The following is a 26125-nucleotide window of genomic DNA, read 5'->3' on the forward strand; positions in this document are numbered from 1 at the left end:
GAAATATTATCTCAATGATTTAAAATTTCTAACTGTTGCCATCTTATGTTTGTTAATAAATAAAATATTTGTAATTAATTCAAGTAAGGCTTTTAAAGTAACTTTCAATTTTCGCTCTTTGTTTTGTTTTTACAATAATTCAGACATTGGGATGGTCGTCAAGTTTTTGCATGTGTAATTTTGTTTTTGTTAGGAATATTGCTTCCTCGTCAAGCATGGGGAGGGATCAGAAAAAGGAAAAATATAGAAGAAAGTTTCGTGATGGCCACAACATACTAGTTTTTAATTGAACATACTCTGAATCGACTTTCTAGGGTGATTTTTTTTTTTTTTTTTTCATTCTGTCTTGCAAACGTTAACCATATTTTATGAAAATGAAAATTACGTCCACTCTTTTTACTTCCTTTTTCCAAAAAAGGGAGTATTGTATTCGCAAAAAAAAATTTCACTCAAAAATCGGCCTTAATTTCCATTTTTCTCACCCCCGAATGAATGTTGAGGTTTTTTTTCGACCCGACCACACGTGGATATATGCCTGGGAACCTACAGACACCCGAAATATCCATTTTGATGACCCCCGAGTAAATTACAACGATTTTTCTCGTGACGTGTGTATGTGTGTATGTATCTCGCATAACTCAAAAACGGTATGTCCTAGAAAGTTGAAACTTGGTACGTGGACTCCTAGTGGGACCTAGTTGTGCACCTTCAATTTTGATTGCATTCGGATGATTCAAAGGGGGTCTTTTGCCCCTTTTTGGGGGGAAATCATTGTTAATTTCGATGTAAACTCAAGTGGTGTTATAATTTGTCGGGCACTTGGCGATATATCGCCAGTCTTTAGGTCGCCAAGTTTTGTCGCCAACTTGGCGACAAATTTGGCGTTTTTTTTTATAATTTTAAATTTGACTTTAATTTGGCCACTGTTGGTGATATTTAGAGAGTAAACAATCGAATCACATTAAAATTGCCAGTGATGGGGAAATGACATTAAATTGGAGTAAAAGGAAGTCATGTGATGCACACATCAGCTCGTTTGATAAACTTTTAGTAAAGGTAGATATTATTGTTCGAGGATCATTTTATGAAAGTTTTTTTTTAGATTTTTATAGGAAGCTTAGTTTCAAACACTTAACCTAATACATGAAATACACCGCCAGCTCAGTCAATTCCAGCCGAGGACTGCAGTTTCGTGCTTATTAGCACTCATCAGCCCGGAATAGGAAGTGAATGAGCTGTAGGTGGAAAACCTCTTAAGGAAGCTTGGAGTGCCAAACAAATTGGTAGCTAATACAGAATTAGCACTGACCAGACGAGTGACCGAAACAATGGTTCAATTCAACTCGAATATTGAAGGCAGGGCAGGTATATTCAGTAAGTAACCGCCCAGGCTTCCGCTAGTCTTCCTTAAGAGGTTTTCCATCTCCAGCTCAGTCACTTTCCTATGCCGGGCTGATGAGTGCTAATAAGCACGAAACTGCAGTCCTCGGCTGGAATTGACTGGGCTGGCGGTGTATTTCATGTATTTCTGCCTTATCCCTGGCTATGGGTGGTTACTTACTGAACTTAAACTAATGCTGATTTACGTGAAATACACCGCCAGCTCAGTCAATTCCAGCCGAGGACTGCAGTTTCGTGCTTATTAGCACTCATCAGCCCGGCATAGGAAAGTGACTGAGCTGGAGATGGAAAACCTCTTAAGGAAGCCAAGAGTGCGAGCCCTGGTTGATGGGCTGTAATTTACTGAATATACCATGCCTCGCGTTCAATCTTCGAGTTGAACCGAACCATTGCTTCGGTCACTCGTCTGGTCTGCTAATTCTATATTAGCTACCAGTTTGTTTCGCACTCTCGGCTTCCTTAAGAGGTTTTCCATCTCCAGCTCAGTCACTTTCCTATGCCGGGCTGATGAGTGCTAATAAGCACGAAACTGCAGTCCTCGGCTGGAAGTGACTGAGCTGGCGGTGTATTTCACGTATTTCTGCTTTAGCCCTGGCTAATGGGCGGTATTTTACTGAATAATGCTGATTTCTTTAAAATTCATCCACTAGTTTCTTAAGAAAACTTACCCTAGTAAAAATAGTTGGACACTTTTTCTTTAAAAACTCTTACTATTAGAAGGCTACATAGCATTTGTCATATCTTTTGATGCAGGCTCAGTACCTGTTCTTCAAAAATGATACGACGTAAAGCAATTCTAGAATCAGGTACTCAAACCTCAAGCTAAAATAATTCTTCTTAATGTGAAGAAATCAAGTCAATTTTGTGCTATTTCATTAACTTAACTCATGTTTAACGTAATAGCGAATTCTCCAGTTAAATATCTATACATATATATATATATATATATATATATATATATATATATATATATAGACTATAATTACTATACTATCTACTACTATTACTATCTACTACTTTAATATATATATATATATATATATAGACTATAATTATATATATATATATATATATATATATAATTACAAATTCTGTAAATAGTAATTATTTTTGTGATTGATTTGTCGTAATCTAGCTAAATTTGGGCGTTTATTCCATTATCTTTCATCTAAAATTATTGTAGTAACGTAACCTGTAAATAGTTTCTTGTAATGAATATACAACCCCCTGACATTCGACTGAAGTATACGTTCCCCTTATTTTTTCATTGATAAAATTTGTGAATGAATAAAAAGAAAGTACGAGATAATTTTGTAGAATGTTATTGAAACTTCTCAATGGAACATTGTGGAAACTTTTCAAGGATTTATAAATAGCCTCTGCGGCATAAAAAGTCAGTCTCGATTGAGAATTGGTACTGAGAGTGGGTTAGCTCTGTTTATTGCGAGGCAATTCGCTGTGTTGTTTTGCCTATTTGGATGTAAATACGTGTGTAACCGTTGAGTTTACGGTGTCGATTGATATTTGCTTAATTGCTGATGATTAATTTAGCAGTTGTTAACGATCTTTTCTGTACATAGTGTAAATAAATCTCCTGTGTTTTTCTCAAGAACTGTGTTGTCCTTTCAAGAAAGTTGGAAGTCGCACCGGATCCGTAACAATATATAAATCCGAAAATATATTTTATTAAAGGCGAAGAAATATTAACCCTTAAGGGGGTCCGGGACACATTTTGAAATTTTTTTTGTTATATACTTTAGAGTTTTGAAATTTTTTGCACTGATTCACCATTTATTTAATAAGCAAAATCATAACATAAATAAGAAAAAAAGAAAAAAATTTATTTAAATTTAATTAGTTTTTTTTATAAAAAATGGGGTTGCTTTAAATTGCTATAACTCAAAATATTCTTAAACAATTTTCAATTTTTTTTCAATGAATTACGCACAAATATCTAAGCTTTAATTTTTATTCGGCGATTTTAAAAATATTGATTCAATAAAATATAAAAAATATTTGAAGAAAAATTTCGAAAAATTCAAAGATACTTTTTTTTAAAAAAATCGTAATTTTTGCAGTAAACGTTTTTTTCAAATTCGACGAATAAAATTTAAAGTAAACTCTTTGAAAAAGATATGCTCCAAGTTTCGTTACTTTATCTTTATCGGTTCCTGACTTATAAGTGTTTGAATGCAAGAAATCGGGAAAAATTGCATCATGGAGAAAAACGCGTTTAAAGTTTTAAAGTTAAGTACACATTAGTTAGGTGCATGAAACAAAAATAATTATATATTTCGTTCTATTAAAGATAGAAACAAGATACAAACCTCCTCTTAAGCAGAAAAACACGGAGTAATTTTTTACATGATAAAAAAAAATCGCAAAATTTGACGATTTTTGTGTCCCGGACCCCCTTAACTAATAAGGTAGCTTGTCTAAGAACCTGGAAGAATTGATGGGCTCGGAGCAAGAATGTGATATGCCAAATGAGTGAAGTCTTCATTAGGCAAATTTCCAATTTCCAAAAAAAAAAAATATTTGTAGAACTTTTCAAAGGTATTATACATTCTACGTTCTGCAATACGAAATCCAGATTTGTTTCTCTCCAAATGACATAATTCATTGTCACATTTATTTCAATTCTAATTATGAGAGACAAAAGTCTTGATCGAAAAGCCACTCCTTGTGGCTTGTCACATTTCTGCCCAAAGCCCTTCAATTGGACTTCTGCATTCAAGCGTTTTGTCATTTTACGAGCATATGTTTGTCAATTACGGTATTCTTTCAGTTGTATTTACATGAATGAAAAGCACAGGAATTACTGTTAAATGTTCCTTCTTTAATTTGCTATTTTTACTTCCTTTTACAAAAAAGGAAGTATTGTATTCGCAAAAAAAATTTCACCCAAAAATCGACCTTAATTTCCATTTCGCTCACCCCTGAATGAATGTTGAGTTTTTTCTTTCAACTCGAACACACATGGATATGTGCATAGGAACGTACAGACACCCGAAATATCCATTTTGACGATCCCCGAGTTAATTACAACGAGTTTTCTCGTGACGTCTCTATGTATGTGCGTATGTGTGTATGTTTCTCGTATAACTCAAAAACCGTATGTCCTAGAAAGTTGAAATTTGGTTCGTTGACTCCTAGTGCGGCCTAGTTGTTCACCTTCTCTTTTGGTTGCATTCGAATGATTCTAAGGGGGGTCTTTTGCCCCTTTTTGGGGGGAAATCATTGTTAATTTCGATGTAAACTCAAGTGGTGTTACAATTTGTCGGACATTTGGCGATATATCACCAGTCTTTTAGTCGCCAAATTTTGTCGCCAACTTGGCGACAAATTTGGCGTTTAATTTTAAATTTGGTTTCAATTTGGCCACTGTTGGTGATATTTAGAGAGTAAACAATTGAATCACATTAAAAGTGCCAATAACGAGGAAATGACATTAAATTGGAGTAAAAGGAAGTCATGTGATGCACACATCAGCTCGTTCGTGAAGGTTACATGGAGAACAATGTCAAGGTCACATGCACCCCGCCTCACCTTTTCTTTGAATTGAAGCTCTAAAGTGAAACATTTAACAGAAATAATCAGGAAAATCGTAGCAAAATACGGAATCTTGCCGAAGAACTGTAATATTTGATAGAAGTATACTTTGAAGAAGTATACTGATTTTATAAAATCAAGAAAATAAAGTACAGCTGTAATTTCCAATAGTTGTTCGATAATCTGAATTAGGCAGCGCCGTGCCAAATTACCATCAGCGAGCGAAGCGTTCTCAAATTTCTTCAGATTTGGCCTAGTGTATGCTCATGCGCAGGGCCCGACTAACTCAAAAGGAGGCCCACAATAATTTGGAGGCCCCCTGAAGACTCTATAGCGGAATACGGTGGTTGATTCACAGGTTTATGGCCGGTTGGAATGCATTTTTGGGGTCATTCGTGCCTATCACAGAACTATGTAAATCATTTATTATGTGCATTATGAATCCCTTTTGAAGCCCCTCATAATTGTGACATGGTAAATTTGCTACTGCCAAAATGAATAAAAATTCTTCTTTAAGGGAGCTTATTTCCAATTACTGTCTGACCTCGGATTGTATGGAAAGACAAACATCCGTTTTACAGCCGGAAATGGACAAATCTATTATTTTTTTTAGCGATGTCAGCTTTTGCAGAAGCAGTCTCATTCAAATGAGCGGAACATGCGCATCAAATTTTTACTTTTTCCCCTTATTCACATAGATTCGTCTTATCTGGACGTTTGAAAATTCCATGCAATCCGTGGTTGGACAGTAGCAAGTCATTATTTTAGTATTAGTTTAAAAATACATGCATTTTTCGTACGGTTGTTATGCTATGCATAAAGCTTCAAGTAATTTGGGGCCCCTTAGGAAGATGGGGCCCCAGGCCCAGGCGACCTGTGCAATAATCAGGCCCTGCTCATGCGGTAAGAAACTCGTACCATTTTCTCGAACTTCAGAACACTTGTCATTCCATATGGGTTGTATTCACATTGGAAGCTAATTCTAATTACGTCACTTCGACGGATTGAGTGATTCCCAACTAACAAAAGAGGAGGTAACTAATCCGATATTTTGGACCAAAAAGTTTGTTCATGATAACGATTAGTATGTGCACGAAAACTACTTAAAACTTCTAGAGACTTAAAGGCCTGCATCTCTATAACAGATGCACAAGGTCAAACAGTTTTTGCCTCAAAAATCTCGTCTTAAGGTGGTCTTTAGATTGCTATCCATTATTATTGAGAAATCACGTTTACTTATTGTTCTCATTTGACTGTTTCTGGCGTGCTATGATTTTATTTCCCCCCCCCCACCTTCCTCTGCAGCACCACCGTCGATCGGCCTCACAATGCTGCTCCTCTAGCGAAAACCTTCCCCAGATTGCGTCCATATCCTACACGCATACATACACAAACACTCATGCCTGCACACAGACACAAACACACGCCTACACACACACACCTACACACGCACACTCATACACACACATACACACATATACACACACATACCTACATACACACACAAATGCCTGCACACACACACAAACACACACGCACACACATGTCTGTACACACGCAAAAAAACACGTGATTGCGAAAAACATAATTTGAATTCAAGATGTCAAAACTCAAATAATTTTTTTTTTTTCATTATTACATTGTTCGTGTGGTTCCCCGGTAAACTGTCTTGGAACTAAAATGTCGGGCAGTTCGGCCTGTTCTCTACAGAGCTTCAGAATCACGAGAGTAGAAACAGTTAAGAATCGGATGTACATACGGTTCATTTTGCCTTGCCCGCTTTTCTTGCAGATCGCTTTGAATCCAGAAACACAGCATGGACAGCAGCAAAGATGGCGCCGTTCCCGATCCGGCCGAGCTGAGCTTGAATGGCACGCCGGATTTCAAGTCCCTGACAGACGTTATTGGTGGACACGGGCCCGTGGCAATTCCGGCACTGGCTAGTTTTCCTGCTGGCTGCGCTTTTCAATGTCCTGCATTTGTTTTCCGTCTCTTTGCTTTTCCACGGAGAGTGCCTGTTCAAAGAAAATTTTGGTAAGTTCTACTCTCATTCAAGACTTTTTTTGTGTTCTAAATTCTGTAACTGTTGAATAAAGTTGAACAAAATGATTTTGACAAGTTTTCTGATCCAAGATTTTTTTCCACCTAACCCGGTGTATAAATTAACCATATATTGTCAAGCTTTAACTGGTGCGTTGCGGTGTTCTTAACCCATAGAAGAATTGGACTTTTACATTGAAAACGTTTTGCAGTGTTTACATATTAGGCAGCGAGAAGCAAAGGGATGTAAGTGAACGTTTTAACCCCTTCAGACCTGGTGCCCGGTATACCGGACATACACTTTAAACAGCTGCTAATCATTTAATAATTGATTTAATTACTTGATTTTTTTTTGTAGGTAACTCTTTAACTTCTACTTATTATAATCTGTGAAATAATTTATCCTTTTGGGATTGACAACACTGACATATAAGGATTGAGAGATAGAGAGTGGCTCATTTTTCCAACCATGGATTTTCATCTGAAAAGCGAGGTTCTTTTCCTGATTTTGTTAAAAATATATAATCTTTAATTAATCGTTTCAAACGCTTATATTATGTTTTAAAATTGTTTGTAGAACATTTTATAATGAAGTTTGTTCGGTATTTTATCGTTTTTGTATATGAAATATTGATTTCAAAAATATAAGTCCGGAATATTGGACGTGCCATAACTCTTTTAATTTTTCTCCTACAAACTCAAAATTTTGTTTATAAGATACCCTTTACCATAGTACACTGTGTACCAAATATCAACACTTTTGGTCCAATATTTCATAATTCCGACTGAAGGGGTTAAAGTTCTGAATAAAAAGCGTTAAAGTACACATTTTAGGTAGGCTTTAATTGAATTCTTTTTCTAAATTTTGTTGTACAGCAGCACCTACCAGAGCTACTAGTACCATCTTTTTCTCCATAATAGGTTTTCCTAATATCTTGTTGTACAGCAGCACCTACCAGAGCTACTAGTACCATCTTTTTCTCCATAATAGGTTTTCCTAATATCTTGTTGTACAGCAGCACCTACCAGAGCTACTAGTACCATCTTTTTCTCCATAATAGGTTTTCCTAATATCTTGTTGTACAGCAGCACCTACCAGAGCTACTAGTACCATCTTTTTCTCCATAATAGGTTTTCCTAATATCTTGTTGTACAGCAGCACCTACCAGAGCTACTAGTACCATCTTTTTCTCCATAATAGGTTTTCTTAATATCTTGTTGTACAGAAGCACCTACCAGAGCTACTAGTACCATCTTTTTCTCCATAATAGGTTTTCCTAATATCTTGTTGTACAGCAGCACCTACCAGAGCTACTAGTACCATCTTTTTCTCCATAATAGGTTTTCCTAATATCTTGTTGTACAGCAGCACCTACCAGAGCTACTAGTACCATCTTTTTCTCCATAATAGGTTTTCCTAATATCTTGTTGTACAGCAGCACCTACCAGAGCTACTAGTACCATCTTTTTCTCCATAATAGGTTTTCTCCATAATAGGTTTTCCTAATACTTGCACTAGTTATCGCGAAATTTGTAGTTTTGGCACTTACATCCCTCTACCTTATATATGACTTTATTGGCACTTATGGTACTATTTCAGTTGCAGTTACATAAATAATTTATACAAATTCATAGAAAAATTTCCTACTTTGATTTGCTGAATTTGGTGGTGTGTACAAGAAATACAGGGTGTCCGAGAAAGATCCGTACAACTTCAAAAATTTATTGAAAAAAAAAAACAATAGGGTTACAGTGAAACTAATTAGCACATTAGATAGAATATTTCAAAAAGTTTTTTTCTGCAGTATGTTTGACCATACATGGCGCTACATGTTACGCAAAGGAACATTAAAGCATTTTAGGTATTTCAATGGCGGATCGCGTGAAAAAAGCTCAATGTGTTGCGTGGTATATCCATAGACTAATAATAAGAGTAGACCGAGCTTTCCCAGACTTGCTGAAGAAAAAATTGGTTCATGGATACATCATGTGACTAGTGGAAGGCTTGGCGAAAACTTTGGCAGCATGGTTGCTAGATGGCAACATTATCTATAGTTTGGCACTCGACATGTATTTTAAGACGTAATGTGTTTTCATTATAATTTTTTTTTCCAGGTGTAGAGATTGAACTGTTTTTCTTTTAGTTATGCATTATTTTGACATTAGTAATTAGTTTTTGATCACAGTTTTCAGTAACTTTTATTTCATTTGGAATTACTACGTCAGCGTTGGCGTGAACGTAATGGTGTAAACGTTTTGCGTTAACGCAAAAATGTACTAATCGGTATCTTAAATTGAAATTGTAGGTAGAAATCTTACCATTTACCGATTCTTTTTGGGCGCTTGCATCTTTAATTGCTTAGAGAGTTATTGAAATTGATTAAAGAAAACGCACAGTACTATCTAAACGAAAAACTCACTATATTAACAAAATATTTACAACTTAGAATAACAAATTTACAAATCGGACTCCATAAAAGATCATTCTTCCGTGTTCCATCAATTCTATTTTATTTCTCGCTGGCGTGGATCGTCTGCTACGATCAACGCCCGCTGTTGCTAGGATATCCACCAGTCACATGGTTTGGTTTATGAGCAGCAAAAGGGTTGCCATAGCTCGGTCTATTCTTATTATTAGTCTATGGGTATATCGTAACAAAATCCAATAAGCAAAACACAACGGAACAAAACATCCAAACAGCTGTAGCTACTGTTGATGTTAGCATGCTGAAACGGTCGCGGATGGAATTGGATTATCGTCTTGATATTGTTCGTGCTTCGAAGGGGTCTCATAACTTAAGTTATAGGAAAAAAACTTTTTGAGTTATTCTATCTAATGTACTAATTAGTTTCTTTGTAACCCTATTGTTTCTTTTTCAATAAATTTTTGAAGTTGTACGAATCTTTCTCGGACACCCTGTATAATGTTGGGGTTACATAGTACAATCAACCTCACCACTTTTTTAACAAAAAAAAATCACCTCACCCGTTAAATGTTAAGTGGAAAGATGAGGATAATTGAAAAATGGGAGAGAAATCCAGTTTTAGCTCGTAATTGAAATTTTTATACGCCTTTCTAAACAACGTAAGTAAGGATTTCTATCTTTCTGATTTCATTTTACATGATACTAGCTGCGTTGCCCGGCTTTGCCCGGTCTACCTTGAAAAAACCATTGCGTCAATGAAATATCTTCAATAACCAGGATTAAATGAAAAAAAAAACCATCATGCAAAATTTTCTCCCGAAACAATGACGACAGATACTAAATTACTTTAAGAAATTAAAATAAAATGAGAAAGATGGATTTAAAAGACGTAACCATGGAAACACAAAATAAAATAAGTTTAAGAATTGAAAATGAGAAAGATGAAAACAAACAATGGATTCAAAAAGCGTTACCGTGAAACGCAAAATAAAATGGTTAAAAACTTGAATAGAGAACAGATTTTTGAACTTCATTTAATTCGCTTGTAACTTTTTTTCTAATGGAGATAGAGGGTTAAACTTTCGACCTAAGGTCGAGTTACATCTGCATTTAAAAAAGCAGCTCTATCCAATGCTGTCAAAAAGAAAACTGTGGGACAATTCCTTCACTTTTTATTGATGGATTTAATGAAGAAAGTAGTGCCTAAATTTTAGCTAAGCCTAAAAAAATTCGAGCTAAAAACGTAAAAAACTCCTTCCGGAATTAAGTTAGAGCATTGGAACAAAATGCGTAGAACGCGGAAAATTCTTTCCTTTCCAACGATATATAATATTATTATTTGCGAGTAATTTTTCACCCCCATATTCGGGAGTTTACGTGAAAATTGGGCATAAATTGGAATAAAATAAGAACTATTCATCGAATTATTTTCGAACTGGTCTGCAAACCTTCTCAGGACTTAAAGGAACAAACTGTGAAAATTTCAGCAAAATCGGCCGGGTAGTTCTCGAGTTTTGCGAGTTCAAACAAACAGACGCTTTTTGGAGGCTTCGTTTTATACTATGTAGAGATGTTCAGCTTTTTCCAACTCTTTAATGCTAAAATTTTACTGAGAAAAATTTTGCCTCTTGCTACTTCAAGCTTGAATGAAATTACACTATCATTACTCACAATGTTTCAATCTTGGCCTCTCGCTGAAAATATAAATGGATATATTACTGCATCTACTAAAAAGTTATGAGTTTAGACATTCAGTTTTTTGAAGATTATAAAACACGCATAAAATGCTTTGCTTGAAATTTGTATGAAACGTCATTATTTTTACTTCTTTTTAGTATTGTATTTGCCGAAAATTTTCACTCAAAAATCGACCTTAATTTCTATTTTGCTCACCCCCGAATGAATGTTGATGGTTGTTTTCAACTCGACCACATGTGGAGAAGTGCCTAAGAATGAATAGACACGCGAAATATCCATTTTGACGATTCCCGAGTTAATTACATCGAGTTTTCTCGTGACGTCTGTATGTACGTATGTGCGTACGTATGTCGCATAACTCATGAACGGCATGTCCTAGAAAGGTGAAATTTGGTGCGTAGACTCTTAGTGGGGGCTAGTTGTGCACCTCTCTTTTTGGCTGCATTCAGATGCTCCAAAGGGGGTCTTTTGCCCCTTTTGGGGGGGGGGGATCATTGTTAATTTCGATGTAAACTCAAGTGGTGTTATAATTTGTCGGACACTTGGCGATATATAGCCAGTCTTTTGGTCGCCAAGTTTTGTCGCCAAATTAGTGACAAATTTGGCATTTTTTTTTTTTTAAATCTGTTTCAATTTGGCCACTGTTGGTGATATTTAGAGAGTAAACTATTGAATCAAATTAAAACTGCAAGTAATGGGGAAATGACATTAAATTGGAGCAAAAGGAAGTCATGTGATGTACACATCAGTTCGTTTATTCTGTGCTGTTGACTCTAAATTTGATCTGAAATGTTAGTCACGGCAATTCAGCCGTTCAGTAAACGAAAAGAACGTTCTGCAACTACTGCTATTATGCACAAACTTTCTAAACAAATCAACTCAAGCCCATATAAAATGAGTGTGAAACGGAGTTTTAGTTGAAGTTGCTTTAAAAAAAACTGAACCCGATTACTATTTCAGATGGAATATCAAATGACTCTATTTCCTCTTCAAGAAATGGGAGTGAATCATTTGTAACTGAAAAGGAAAATTGCAGCGAATCCACGTGTTGGAATTCATCAGTTAAAAATATACAGGGTTACGATGAACATTTTAATGTTTATAGTCAGCAGGTAAGAGCAACCGACTCATTTTCTCACTTATATGTACACTATACAGTTATTTGTTTTTTACTTCCTTTTACAAAAAAGGAAGTATTGTATTCTCGAAAAAACTTTTACTCAAAAATCGGCCTTAATTTCCTTTTTTCTCAGCCCCGAATGAATGTTGTTTTATTTTTTTCGACCCGACCACACGTGGATATATGCCTAGGAACCTACAGACACACGAAATATCCATTTTGACGACCCCCGAGTTAATTACAACGAATTTTCTCGTGACGTCCGTATGTACGTATGTATGTGCGTATGTGTGTATGTATCTCGCATAACTCAAAAACGGTATGTCCTAGAAAGTTGAAATTTGGTACGTAGACTCCTAGTGGGACCTACTTGTGCACCTTCCTTTTTGGTTGTATTCGTGTGCTCCAAAGGGGGTCTTTTGCCCCTTTTTGTGGGGAAATCATTGTTAATTTCGATGTAAACTCAAGTGGTGTTATAATTTGGCGGACACTTGGCGATATATTGCCAGTCTTTTAATCGCCAAGTTTTTTCGCCAACTTGGCGACAAATTTGACGATTTTTTATTATTTTTTTTTAATTTGGTTTCAATTTGGCCACTGTTGGTGTTATTCAGAGAGTAAACTATTGAATCATATTAAAACTGCCAATAATGAGAAAATGACATTAAATTGGAGTTAAAGGAAGTCATGTGATGCACACATCAGCTCGTTTACTCCCATTTTAAACAAACAAACAATAGACCTTTTCTAAAGAAAGAATCCAGTTATTCTCATTATTGATTATCAGAACTGAGTCCGGTCCAATCCATTCAGATAACTAGAGTTTTTTTTTTTTTTTTTTTCATTTTATTATCTTTTCGTAATCGCTTTTCAGAAAAGTTTTGCTTTCTGTTTCCTAATTGTATGAAGACAACTTCTCACAAAATGTTTTGCTCAACAGTGTTCATCAATGTGGATTGTGCCTTATGCTAAATGTATCTACGCCATTGGATGTGTATTGTCATTAACCTTGGTTCGACCCCTGACTTTAAGGTAAATTTTTCATTTTATCTTATTCGAACGCAATCGGCACTGTTGACTGTTCGGAACGAACGCGGTTGAAATCCGCTATTTCCTGGGTTTTGAAACCGTTTTATTTTAGTTTAGAATATGTGTAATGCATAATTCGATGCACTAGCAACAAGCAACGATAAAATTAAAAATTTTAAAAAACCTCGAATGAGTCGCAACTGTAGAGTTAAGAGGGAAATTGAAAATCCTTTAAAAAGCCTTATATTGTTAAAAATCAATATCAAGTATTTTATTTGCTATCAGTGGCGCACACAGAAATTTTGCAAGTGGAGGGTCCGAGGTCTGAAAGCCTCATTCTCATATCATACCCCAATACGTCGTCGAACATATTGACTATATTATCGATTCTCGAGAACGAAAAACAGTAAAAATATATATAATGAATATATAATTGAATAAATAATTAGCATTAATTTATGAAATATACTTAAATACAGTACCAGAAAGCAAAATAAGATCCGCATTAACTTTTCTCAGAATTAAAAAATGGATTCAGCAAAGCAAATTCATCGTTGCAGAAGCACCATATCCATTCATATGATTATAGAAGTTCATAGAATCTCAGTTGATGTAATCTGTAAAAACAAAACTAAAAGTAAGGTTAGTACAGTGTACATTTTTAAACACCATTCTGCTTGTTGTAGGCAATTCGTTATAGGAAAATGCTCAATGTTTTTTAAAGTATTTTTATATGAGGATTTTTTTTTTTTTTTTCACTTATCACAACTGAAATTATTGATTTCTTTTGTTTGAAATTATTTTACATACAAAAAACTTGTAATCAATAGGGAAAAAAGCAAGACCTATGGGAAGGGTCCGGACCCCCTGGACCCCTCCCTTGTGTTGCGCCACTGTTTGCTATTAAATAGAAAGTGGTAACAGATAAAAATTTAAAATCATTTTTTTTTTTTTTTAATTTCCTTGTCGGTCAACAATGAATTCGGTTATCAATCGCGTGAATAAAGGCTTGGCCGTTATTAAAATCTGCTTTTAAAAAAGTTATATAATTCGAATTCTATGAAACATGGAAGTTCCAAACACATTCTATTAGACGCGGAAAATTTTTTTTCTTTATTTCGGTATTAAATTTTTAACTATGTTTTCACTGAAGAATCGCAAAAAAACTTTAAGAGGTTTTTAATTAATATCTTCGTTAATTAATGTCATCCAAAGATGCAACCTAGCTAAGAACACTCTCGATCAAGTCTCCTTTCGAACAAAAATTGTTTTTTTCAAAATCAGTCCATCCGCTTAGGCGCTAGAGTGCTACAGACAGACACACAGATAACGTCGAACTTATAACCCCCTTCCGTTGTTGGTCGGGGGTTAAAAGAGACAATTTCATAGATTTTCTCTATCTTTAATTTTACAGCAAAATCTCTGATGTATTGACCGCTAAACAATTGGTTAGAAAAATCTTTTATTTTTCTATACTAAGGGGTTGCCTCTCTCTGCTTGCTATATTATTTAAAGTTATACGGTACATTGACAAGGGGTCTAAGGACCCTTAACCTTCAAAATTTTCGACTTTCTGGAAAAAATATGTGTTATGCATATTTAAATTCTGAACAATTTGATACCTTATTTATTACCATACGCCAAAAACTTTTCAAGTTATTGTAAAAATGCGTAAACTTTCCCCATAGAGATTTATGTTAACAGCAGCTGTTTAAGCCTCTTTTTCTCAGGTGCCGGTTTCTTCGCTTTTCTCGTTTTGCGCGCATAATATCTCAAAAAGTTTCTTATATATTTCCGTAAAACTTTTCATACTTGTTTGTCTGGTTTATATTTATGACCTGAACCTAAATTTGTTTAATTTTTTAAAATTATTTATTTATTTTTTGAAATTTTACAAGTCATAATCAAAAATTTCCAAAATTTTGGGCAAAAATATATATATTTTTTAATATTACCTTTAATTTTTAGTTAAAATTTAGGTTCAGATCATAAATATGAACCAGACAAACTTGTATAAAAAGTTTTACGGAAATATATAAGAAACTTTTTGAGATATCATGCGCGCAAAACGAGAAAACCGAAGAAACCGGTACATAAATCTCTATGGGGAAAGTTTACGCATTTTTACGATAACTTGAAAAGTCTTTGGCGTATGGTAAAAAATAAGGTATCAAATTGTTCAGAATCAAATTATGCATAACATATATTTTTTTCAGAAAGTCGAAAATTTTGAAGGTTAAGGGTCCTTAGACCCCTAACGCGAAATATTACAATTCTAACTCAAAGTTTTCAAAGTCCTCTGATGCTTTTCATATTTTATTTCAGGTACGGCAGGCGTCCAGTATCTTTGGCTAGTTGCTCCATCTGGATGATAAGCAACCTGGCTACCGCTTTCGCGTATGTGCCGACGGTATATTTGGTGCTCCGTTTCATTGCCACTCTTGGAATAATGAATATTTATTTAATATCACTCATGTCTTGTAAGTGTGACATTTTAAAGCTTGTTTCTAAGTTTTGTACAATTTGGCATCTAAAAGCACAGAGTAGTTGGAGTTCATATTGCTCGGTATTTTTTGTGACCCCCTTTCTAAAGAACCTTAAAAGCTATCAAAAGAAATAATCCATGGGAAAAAGGGGAGGGAAGTCCCATTTCCATCATAAAAAAATAGAAAAATTATTTTTAAAAAATGAATTATTCTCGTATACGTGACATCACTCAGCGCAGCGTTCAGACAGATTTAAAGACTTTATTAAGCGTTCTCAAAACCCCTCTGAGCGACAGGGTCTGTGGGCTTCGAAATAGAATGGCGACTACTCTTATGCTATGTTTTTTTGAGCAATCACGATTGCTTATTGCTTTCATTTGACTGTTTTTGATGTGCTATCATTTTATTTTCCCACCGCCACCCTCCGCACCATCACCGTCGACCGGCTCCCCACGATGCAGCTCCTATAGCGAAAGTCGTCTCCAGGTTGCACCCATGTCCTACACACACGCGCATACATACACAACTACACACACGCACACATACGCACAAACACACACATACACCTACACACATACACACACAAACACATACACACACGCATACATACAGACACCTACACATACACACAAATACCCACACATTCCTGCCTGCACACAGACACAAACACATAAGCCTACATACACATACCCCCCCCCCTCACACACATTCATACACACAACTACCCACACACTTATGCCAGCACACAGACACAAACACACATGCCTACACACACATACACATACCCCCTACACACAAACGCACATACCGCACTCGACGTTAAATCCCGGTTATCACAAATTTGCCATTTCAACTGCGCTTGCGCGCGGACTTAGCTGATTTCAAAACTCTTGCTAAATTAATTACAAACATTTTAAATTTGGTAATAAATATGAGATGGCAAAAGATAAAAATTAGAAATCACAAAGTTTTTTCTGATTTAGTTTTTAGGCCTCGGTAAAGATTGAATTTTTCGTCTTAATTATTAATGGATTCGGTGTCTGAATCGTCTGTCCTTTTTCAGGACCAAATTTTTAACCTCAGAAGAGCGTAATAGAATTTCAGCATCACTTCTAATACAAAGCCGAACACTCAACCTAAATAAAAATGTATAGTACTAAGTTGTTTACGCCTAACGTAAAATATCCGCAAAAGACGGATTTCTGTACTAATATTCCACTCATTTTTGAAGTAAACAACGTGTTTTACTTTTATGTTAAATAAATATTTCCAATCTAATAAATATTGAAATGTCATTTTTCTCTTAAGCTTATCAGTTATTCATATCCGTAGTTTCATATAATATGTCACGAAGTCGCTGTGAAAATATTCTAATCGCATTCATTAATTTGGTGGGACTCTCGCTTAGCTTAAATATAAACAAGCAACATGAAATCTTAAAACAGAAAGCCCAAAAAGCTAAGTCCGCGCGCAAGCGCAGTTGAAATGGCAAATTTGTGATAACCGAGATTTAACGTCAAGTCATACCGCCCCCACACAAACACACACGCCTACATACACACACTCGTGATTGCGAAAAACATAATTTAAATTCAAGATGTCAAAATTCAATTTTTTTTTTTTTTTTTACCTTTAGCTTTTTGAGAGAGAGCAGCCGGCTGTTTCGTAAGTTTAGATATTTGTGTTGGTATTAACTGATGTTAGAGGTAGGGGGGGGGGGGAGATTGAAATTTTTCTCATTGACAGTTTTTATAAACTATGAGGACTGATATTTTAGAAGCAAAAATGTTTGTGAGTTTTATTTTAGAAATGTAATAACCGTGACACGCAAGCTTGTTTCGTTTTAGATCAGCGAATCGAAATTTTGCCAGAGTATTTTTGGGAAAACTGGCTGGAAAGAGAGGCGACTTTTTTAAATGGGGTAGAACGCAAATAAACTTGATTATTAAAGAAAAGGATGTAATTCTGAAAGATTACGAAAATTTTCAACTCATAGAGTTCAGAGAATGTGATCGGAGAAATTCATTGGGACTAGATTACTGGAATGGTTTAAAAATGTAAGAGCGAGGAAAAAAGATTTTTGTGGACCGTTGGTTCTGCCAAGGCAAAAGAAATCGCAGATGCTTTCCACATACTACTACTGTTTATTTGCGTTCTACCCCATTTAAAAAAGTCGCCTATCTTTCCAGCCAATTTTCCCAAAAATACTCTGGCAAAATTTCGATTCGCTGATCTAAAATGAAACAAGCTTGCGTGTCACGGTTATTACATTTCTAAAATAAAACTCACAAACATTTTTGCTTCTAAAATATCAGTCCTCATAGTTTATAATAACTGTCAATGAGAAAAATTTCAATCTCCCCCCCCCCCCCCACCTCTAACATCAATTAATACCAACACAAATATCTAAACTTATGAAACAGCCGGCTGTTCAGGATAGAAAATTGTTCTGCGAGCAATGAATGGTCGAAGCTTAATATTTTTTGTGACAAAAAAAAGGAAAGTTTTCAACACAGCAAACTTTTAAGAAAATGGATAATATAGTTGCTAAATTTGGAAGCCACTGTTAATGACTCAATTCACTAACTGCTTTACAAGTTAAAAATAAGCTTGAAAAAAAGTGGTTTCTGTAGTATTTAAAATATGCAAATAAATACAAATTTAATAATTTTTTCCTTAAAAAACTGACATCATGAAATAAAGCATTTTACTTTCTTTATTTTCTTAAAAAATAATTTTAAAGCCTTGAGTTATATTACTAGCATTATAGTTCGAGTTCAATTAACAAAACCCTTAAAGAGCGGCCAATCCCTCTGAGTGGTCAAATTTTCACGAAACGGAGGGTGGCCGCTAGAGAGGTTTTAATTGTATTACTGACTCATTATCAGACGGTAGAATCTTGCATCATTTAGGAATCGAGTACAAAGAGAGATGTAACTACTTAATTATTTATCTTCATTGTAACCCACCAAAGACTAAACCTTATAAAAATGGGAGAAATTTTACTGATAAAAAAAAGCATCAACAAATCCAAAGAAAATGAGTAAAACTACTGTTATTTCATGAGAAAAGTACATCATGGCGGAAGTAAACAATGCAGCATGACACTTGGCGGAAATAACATTCTTTGCTCGACGTTGAAAAAACGGGAAACAACATGTGACTCTTTTGGAGATTTAGCATTTTTTTCATTTCAGCGATTTCTTTCAAAAATAAATACATAATTGAATAAAATGATAATTTGTATTTTGGTATCTTGAACTCGAATTCTGTTTTTCGCAATCACGAGTTGCAATGGGACCCTACTCGTAGAGTTTTTTGTTTCTACAAATGGCTCTTGTCCCCCGGAATCGACTCTATTCATATTTATACCCGACCCTCTCGACTTTACACAATTCTCTTGAGACAAAAACAGCATCCAGCACCAAGGGCACCCAAGGGCAAGAAGGGGGGCTTCAGCCCCTCCCCCCCCCTAGAAATAAGAACGTCCTTGCTTTTAATGCTTTTTTCTTTGCAAAATGCATAAAAACTTCTTTTCCAGCCATTAATGAATAAGTTATTAAAAATTTCACGTTTTAATATGTCTAATCTGTACTGAAATCGGTTTCCATGGGGAAAATATTGTTAAACCTTGAGGAAAATCTTTGAGGCTCCCCTTAAAATTTTGCATATGGGCGCCCTTGTCCAGCACACCAAGGGCGCCCCCCCCCCAAAGCTAGAGCCCCCAATGAGAAAAACTCCCCTCAAAACACCCCCTTCTAAAAATTTTAATGGCGCAGTCTGCACCATGACCCTTTTAGGTGGGCACCCCTGCAGCACACAACGAACTTCCGCGTGCATGTCCTTCCTTCTGGACAATGGCGTCCATGTCCTCTGGTTCAGAGTCCTCTAGCAGGGCCCTGGGAAATTTCGTGTTTGTGTGTGTGTAGGACGTGGACGCCACAGCCCAGGAAGAGCGAGGCCGGTCAACAGTGCTGCTGGCGCATGCCCGGCATGAGCGCCCATATGCAAAGTTGCAAGGGGGGGGGGGCTCAAATATTTTCCCTGTGGTTTAGCAGAATATTTTCCCAGTGGAAACCGATTTCAGGACAGATTAGAGACATTAAAATACGACATTTTTAATAATTTATGCATTTCTGGATTGAGAAGAAATGTTTTTACATTTTTGCAAAGAAAAAAGTACTAAAAGAAAGGAAGTTCTAATTTCAAAGGGGGCTCGAGCCCCCCCCCCCTTGACCTTCTATATGGGCGCCCTTGATGCCCGGGTCCAAAACTCAAAGAAATATAGACTGCGGTCAAGTGCAGCAAATTACCAATTCGTTTATTGTTGCTATATTTAGGAAGGGCGGGGGGACAGCATCCCATGAAAGAAAAAGTAATCCTTCTTGGCGACTTTTAAGTGTCGCCCAACTTTAAGGACTCTTATTTCGATAACGGGTTGGACGAGGACAGACGATTTATTTCGTCAAAAACATGTTTCGCTCTGCTCTTCCAATGGGGTTGTTTCCCTCTGTCAAAAGTACTACTTTTAGTCACTGAAATTAATAGAATGAGTAAACAAAATAACATGGACCCAGAAAGTACTTTCATTTTCCCAACAGTTTTTTTTTTTTTTTTGTTAATTATTTTTTTAAAATGTCCGATTTTGAAATGATGCACTTTGCCGCATCTTTCTACCGCGATTCCACGTTAAGATAATCAAAAAGCGAATTAAAATTGCGCTCTACGCTTGCTATCAACCATATCGTTGCCAATGCACGTGAGTAAAGATGCGAAATTAAATATTTTGCTCTGTGAATGGCAACACAGAATGGCATTTCATCATTTGTGACATCGGACAGAAGCATAAACATTGAAAGCGCGCCGATTTAAGTTTTTTTTTTTTTTTTTTTTTTTTTTTTTTTTTTAAATATTAAACTTCAACAAATTATTTTAAAAAATGGTCAGATTCTATGTTTTTAAGCATGCTCTTTCAGAAAAAAATACTTTTAAAATTTTGGAAATGACCCTATTGCTACTCTACTGGTTTAATTTTTTTTTTTTTTTTTTTTTTGTACACTGACATATATGGTTTCTTGGTAAGAAGTTGAATTATTGGTATTTTTAGATGTTTGAATTTTTCGCTTGCTATTCAATCGTTATCAAGTTGATGAATTTCTGGAAATTATGCACTGTTCTGTTATTGCAGTGGTGGAATGTCTAGGCCAAGAGTATAAACTACTTTACATGTTATGTGGCCATCTCAGCTGGGGTGTCGGACATTTCTTCCTCCCCTTATTCCTGTGGATGACGGGTGGTTGGTTCGGATTCCACGTCGTTTTATGTATCGGAAGCTCACTCATGCTTGCTGTCTTATGGTACGTGTTTGAATGGAAACTATTTTTTTTTCACTTCACACCATAGACTAATAATAAGAATAGACCGAGCTATGGCAACCCTTTTGCTGCTCATAAACCAAACCATGTGACTGGTGGATATCCTAGCAACCATAGACTAATAATAAGAGTAGACCGAGCTTTCTCATTCTTGCTGATGAAGAAAATTGGTTCAGAGATGTATCATGTGACTAGTGGAAGGGCTTGGCGAAGACTTTGGCAGCATGGTTGCTAGATGGCAGCATTATCTATAGTTTGGCACTCGACATGTATTTTAAGACAATGTGTTTTCATTAAAAAAAACTTCCAGGTGCAGAGATTGAACCATAGACTAATAATAAGAGTAGACCGAGCTATGGCAACCCTTTTGCTGCTCATAAACCAAACCATGTGACTGGTGGATATCCTAGCAACAGCGGGCGTTGATCGAAGCAGACGATCAACGCGAGCGAGAAATAAAATAAATAGAATTGATGGAATACGGAAGGATTAGCTGTTATGAAATCCTATTTGTAAATTTGTTATTCTAAGTTGTAAATATTTTGTTAATATAGTGAGTTTTTCGTTTAGATACTGTGCATTTTCTTTAGTCAATTTCAATAACTCTCTAAGCAATTAAAGATGCAAACGCCCAAAAAGAATCGGCAAACGGTAAGATTTTTACATACAATTTCAATTTAAGATACCAATTAGTACATTTTTGCGTTAAAGCAAAACGTTTACGCCATTCCGTTTACGCCAACGCTGACGTAGGATTTCCAAATGAAATAAAAGTTACTGAAAACTGTGATCAAAAACTAATTACGAATGTCAAAATAATGCATAACTAAAAGAAAAACAGTTCAATCTCTGCACCTGGAAAAAAAAATTATAATGAAAACACATTACGTCTTAAAGTACATGTCGAGTGCCAAACTATAGATAATGTTGCCATCTAGCAACCATGCTGCCAAAGTTTTCGCCAAGCCTTTCCACTAGTCACATGATGTATCCATGAACCAATTTTTTTCATCAGCAAGTCTGAGAAAGCTCGGTCTACTCTTATTATTAGTCTATGGATTGAACTGTTTTTCTTTTAGTTATGCATTATTTTGACATTAGTAATTAGTTTTTGATCGCAGTTTTCGGTAACTTTAATTTCATTCGGAACTACTACATCAGCGTTGGCGTAAACGTAATGGCGTAAACGTTTTGCGTTAACGCATGTACTAATCGGTATTTTAAATTGAAACTGTAGGTAAAAATCTTACCGTTTGCTGATTCTTCTTGGTCGCTTGCATGTTTTATTGCTTAGAGAGTTATTGAAATTGACTAAAGAAAATGCACAATACTATCTAAACGAAAAACTCACTATATTAACAAAATATTTACAACTTAGAATAACAAATTTACAAATCGGACTCCGTAAAAGATCATTCTTCCGTGCTCCATCAATTCTATTTATTTTATTTCGCGCTGGCGTTGATCGTCTGCTACGATTAACGCCCGCTGTTGCTAGGATATCCACCAGTCACATGGTTTGGTTTATGAGCAGCAAAAGGGTGTCCATAGCTCGGTCTACTCTTATTATTAGTCTATGCTAGCAACAGCGGGCGTTGATCGTAGCAGACGATCAACGCCCACAAGAAATAAAATAAATAGAATTGATGGAATACGGAAGAATGATCTTTTAAGGAGTCCGATTTGTAAATTTGTTATTCTAAGGTGTAAATATTTTGTTAATATACTGAGTTTTTCGTTTAGATAATACTGTGCATTTTCTTTATTCAATTTCAATAACTCTCTAAGCAATTAAAGATGCAATCGCCCAAAAAAGAATCGGAAAACGGTAAGATTTTTACCTACAATTCCAATTTTTAAGATACCGATTAGTACATTTTTGCGTTAACGCAAAACGTTTACGCCATTACGTTTACGCCAACACTGACGTAGCAGTTCCGAATGAAATAAAAGTTACTGAAAACTGTGATCAAAAACTAATTACTAATGACAAAATAATGCAAAACTAAAAAAAAAACAGTTCAATCTCTGCACCTGGAAAAAAGTAATAATGAAAACACATTACTCAAAATACATGTCGAGTGCCAAACTATAGATAATGCTGCCATCTAGCAACCATGTTGAACAAGTCTTCGCCAAGCCCTTCCACCAGTCACATGATACATCTATGAACCAATTTTCTTCATCAGCAAGAATGAGAAAGCTCGGTCTACTCTTATTATTAGTTTATGTTTCACACCTGATGGGAGAAGGTTATCTAACATGCTTTATAACCTGCTCAATTTAAAAGATTTATATTTTCCCCTGTGCAGCTTTGTGCCCGAATCAGCGACCTATTACGTGAAGAGAGGATTGTGGTCCAGGGCTAACAGGACGCTGAGAACCGCAGCCATCTCCAACGGTTATTCACCGACAAGGTTAGAATCCTTCACCCAAAATTGGATGTTGCTACAAGAAAAGGTATGTATAAAAAATTAACTCTAATTTGAATTACGAAACTTTGAATTCAAATTATGTTTTTCGCAATCACGAGTGGCGACAAGACTCTACTGGTTAGAGTTATTGTTTCTAGAAATGGCTCCCCCGCCCAAGCATGTCCCTCCTCTTGGGTGCTTACGTGTATATAGTTGTGTGCGTGTGTGTGTAGGCTGACGTGTGTGCACGTAGGCGTGTGTATGTGTGTAAAGGCGTGCGCGTGTAGGCGACTGTGTATGAGCATGCGTGTGTAGGACATGGACGCCACCGCCCAGCAAAAGTGGATTCCGGGGGACAGTGCTCAGGACCAGCCGGTGGACGGTGGTGCTGCAGCCCTGGTCCAAGCTGAAAAAGGAACCGGAACATCAAGGACGGTCAAGTGAGAACAATAAGCAATCGTGATTGCTCAATAAGCTATTGAATTATTGAGCAATCACGATTGCTATTTGTTTTCATTTGACCGTCCTTGATATTTGGTTCTTTTTTCAATTTCACCGTCCTCTGCAGGCACGATTGTCTCCCCCCGGCAGCCGCTTCGCCTCACTCATATACATACACACACTCGCTCCTTTACACACATACATACACGTCAACGTGCTTACACACAGGTCAATGCACACACACAAGCCTACACATACACAACTGACGTAACCGCCCAAGAGGAGGTGCAGGCTTGGGGAGACTTGGGGTCATTTCTAGAAACAATAACTCCAATGAGTTGGGTCCTGTCGCAACTCGTGAATGTGAAAAACATAATTTGAATTCAAAATTTCAGAACTCAAATTAATTCATTCTTTTTTTATTGTTATTTTTAAAAAAAAATCTTTGTTCTGCACTACTATGTTCTCATATTACGTAATAAATGAATTACAAGCCTAAAATTCAGTGCCGGATCTATAGTTTTTCCGAGCTGGGGCAAATCTTGAAAGTGCCGCCTCCCCCCATCTTCCTTCAAGTTCTTATACCGAGTTTCAATTAAAGAAAAAACACGAAAATAGGTAAATTTGCCGCTCAGGGCAAAAGCCCCGGCTTGCTTCTCCTCCCCTCGTCCAGATCTGCTAAACTTACTGAATTTGCAGCGATTCTGATTGGAATAATATTCGAGCGTGACCCGTGTAGTTAGAAACTCAAAACTTTTTTCAGCCTCATGAACGAGCTACTGTCTGTTTAATGCAGCGCGACTATTTATTTATAGACCTCACGACCACCTTTATTTCCATCAAGTATTCGTATCTGAGACAGCACAAAATTTAGAAGAGTTTTCTAACGTTTGAACGAAGTTTTCATTGATTCATTTATTTTTTGCGTACGATTCTCAACTATTAACTCTCTGAACCTAACCTAATCTCAAAAAAATAATTAGGGACGAAGGAACGCCTTCCTCATTACGAAATGAAACTAAAGTGCAGTCAGAGGCGTAGCTAGACCCGACTTTCGGGGGGGGGGTTACTTCTTATATATATATATATATATATATATATATATATATATATATATATATATATATATATTGCTAACCTCAAGAGGATAAATAATGAATCCAAAAAAAAAAAAAAATCAGGGACCAAAAAGCAATAAAAGACTTTTTCTTGAAAAAGATATGCTTAAAGTTTCTTTTACTGTCAAAATGATTCCTTAAACTCGCAATAAAGCACTTAATAATGTAATAATAGAATAAATGCCTAACAAAACTAATAAAGAGGAATTTTAATCAAGAGCCCATATTGTCTTCATTATCGATTTCAAATTTTCATCATCATATTTCAAATTTCTATAAAAAGTTTCTTTAAGACCCCGTATTTCAAAACCTCTTCATCTCGATTTTTTTCTTTAATGTGAAATTCGAAATATACAGATTCGACTGTATGCAATGAAATATGACTGTATTCCCAATGCGCGGCTCATAAAATTAAACATATTTAACAATTTACAGAATCTGACAAGGAAAGGCTGCATATACGTGGATTTAACAAATCAATCTCATTTCTAAAGCGAAGTGTCAAATTTCACTCAATTATCAAAAAATTGTCGCAGCAGAGGGAGGCGTCTTATGCTTGAGGGTCACACATGGAGATTTTCAATGGCATTGGGGGGGGGGGGGGGCAAAGTGAATTTTTGACCTTTGTTACTCAGAAAAAAGTCGTTTTGATTTTTTTCTTTTTCTTTCTCTTCTCTCTTCTTTTTCTCTTTTTTTTGAGACTAACGTTTCGGGGGGGGGGGGGGGGGGGTTGTCCCCAAACCCCCCCCCCTTAGCTACGCCCCTGAGTGCAGTGCTCCTTAACAGTGTACAATTCGATTCCCATTGGGCAGTTTGTAAAGCATTTATAACAAGTATGTTGTGGCCATCACGAAACTCTCTTCTATATCTTTCTTATAATTCTGATCCCTCTCCATGCTTGACGAGGAAGCAATATTCCCAACAAAAACAAAATTACACACGCCAAAACTCGACGACCATCCCAATTCCCGATTTATCTCAAAAAAGCAAAGCAAAGAATGAAAATTGAAAATTATTTTTAAAGC

General features: G+C 36.0%; 1 protein-coding gene across 1 annotated transcript in view; it reads left to right on the forward strand.

Moving 5' to 3' along the window:
- Nucleotides 1-26125, forward strand: part of LOC129216878 (organic cation/carnitine transporter 2-like) — a 95688-nt gene that overhangs the window by 50766 nt on the left and 18797 nt on the right. Inside the window, exons 2-7 of the mRNA XM_054851092.1 lie at nucleotides 6745-6987; nucleotides 12078-12229; nucleotides 13178-13269; nucleotides 15592-15746; nucleotides 20941-21109; nucleotides 23440-23587. Coding sequence (XP_054707067.1) covers nucleotides 13187-13269; nucleotides 15592-15746; nucleotides 20941-21109; nucleotides 23440-23587 — 555 coding nt within the window. The 5' untranslated portion in view covers nucleotides 6745-6987; nucleotides 12078-12229; nucleotides 13178-13186. The remainder of the gene's footprint in view (nucleotides 1-6744; nucleotides 6988-12077; nucleotides 12230-13177; nucleotides 13270-15591; nucleotides 15747-20940; nucleotides 21110-23439; nucleotides 23588-26125) is intronic.

This window comes from Uloborus diversus, chromosome 2, assembly GCF_026930045.1.
Source record: "Uloborus diversus isolate 005 chromosome 2, Udiv.v.3.1, whole genome shotgun sequence".
NCBI classification, from domain to species: Eukaryota; Metazoa; Arthropoda; class Arachnida; order Araneae; family Uloboridae; genus Uloborus; species Uloborus diversus.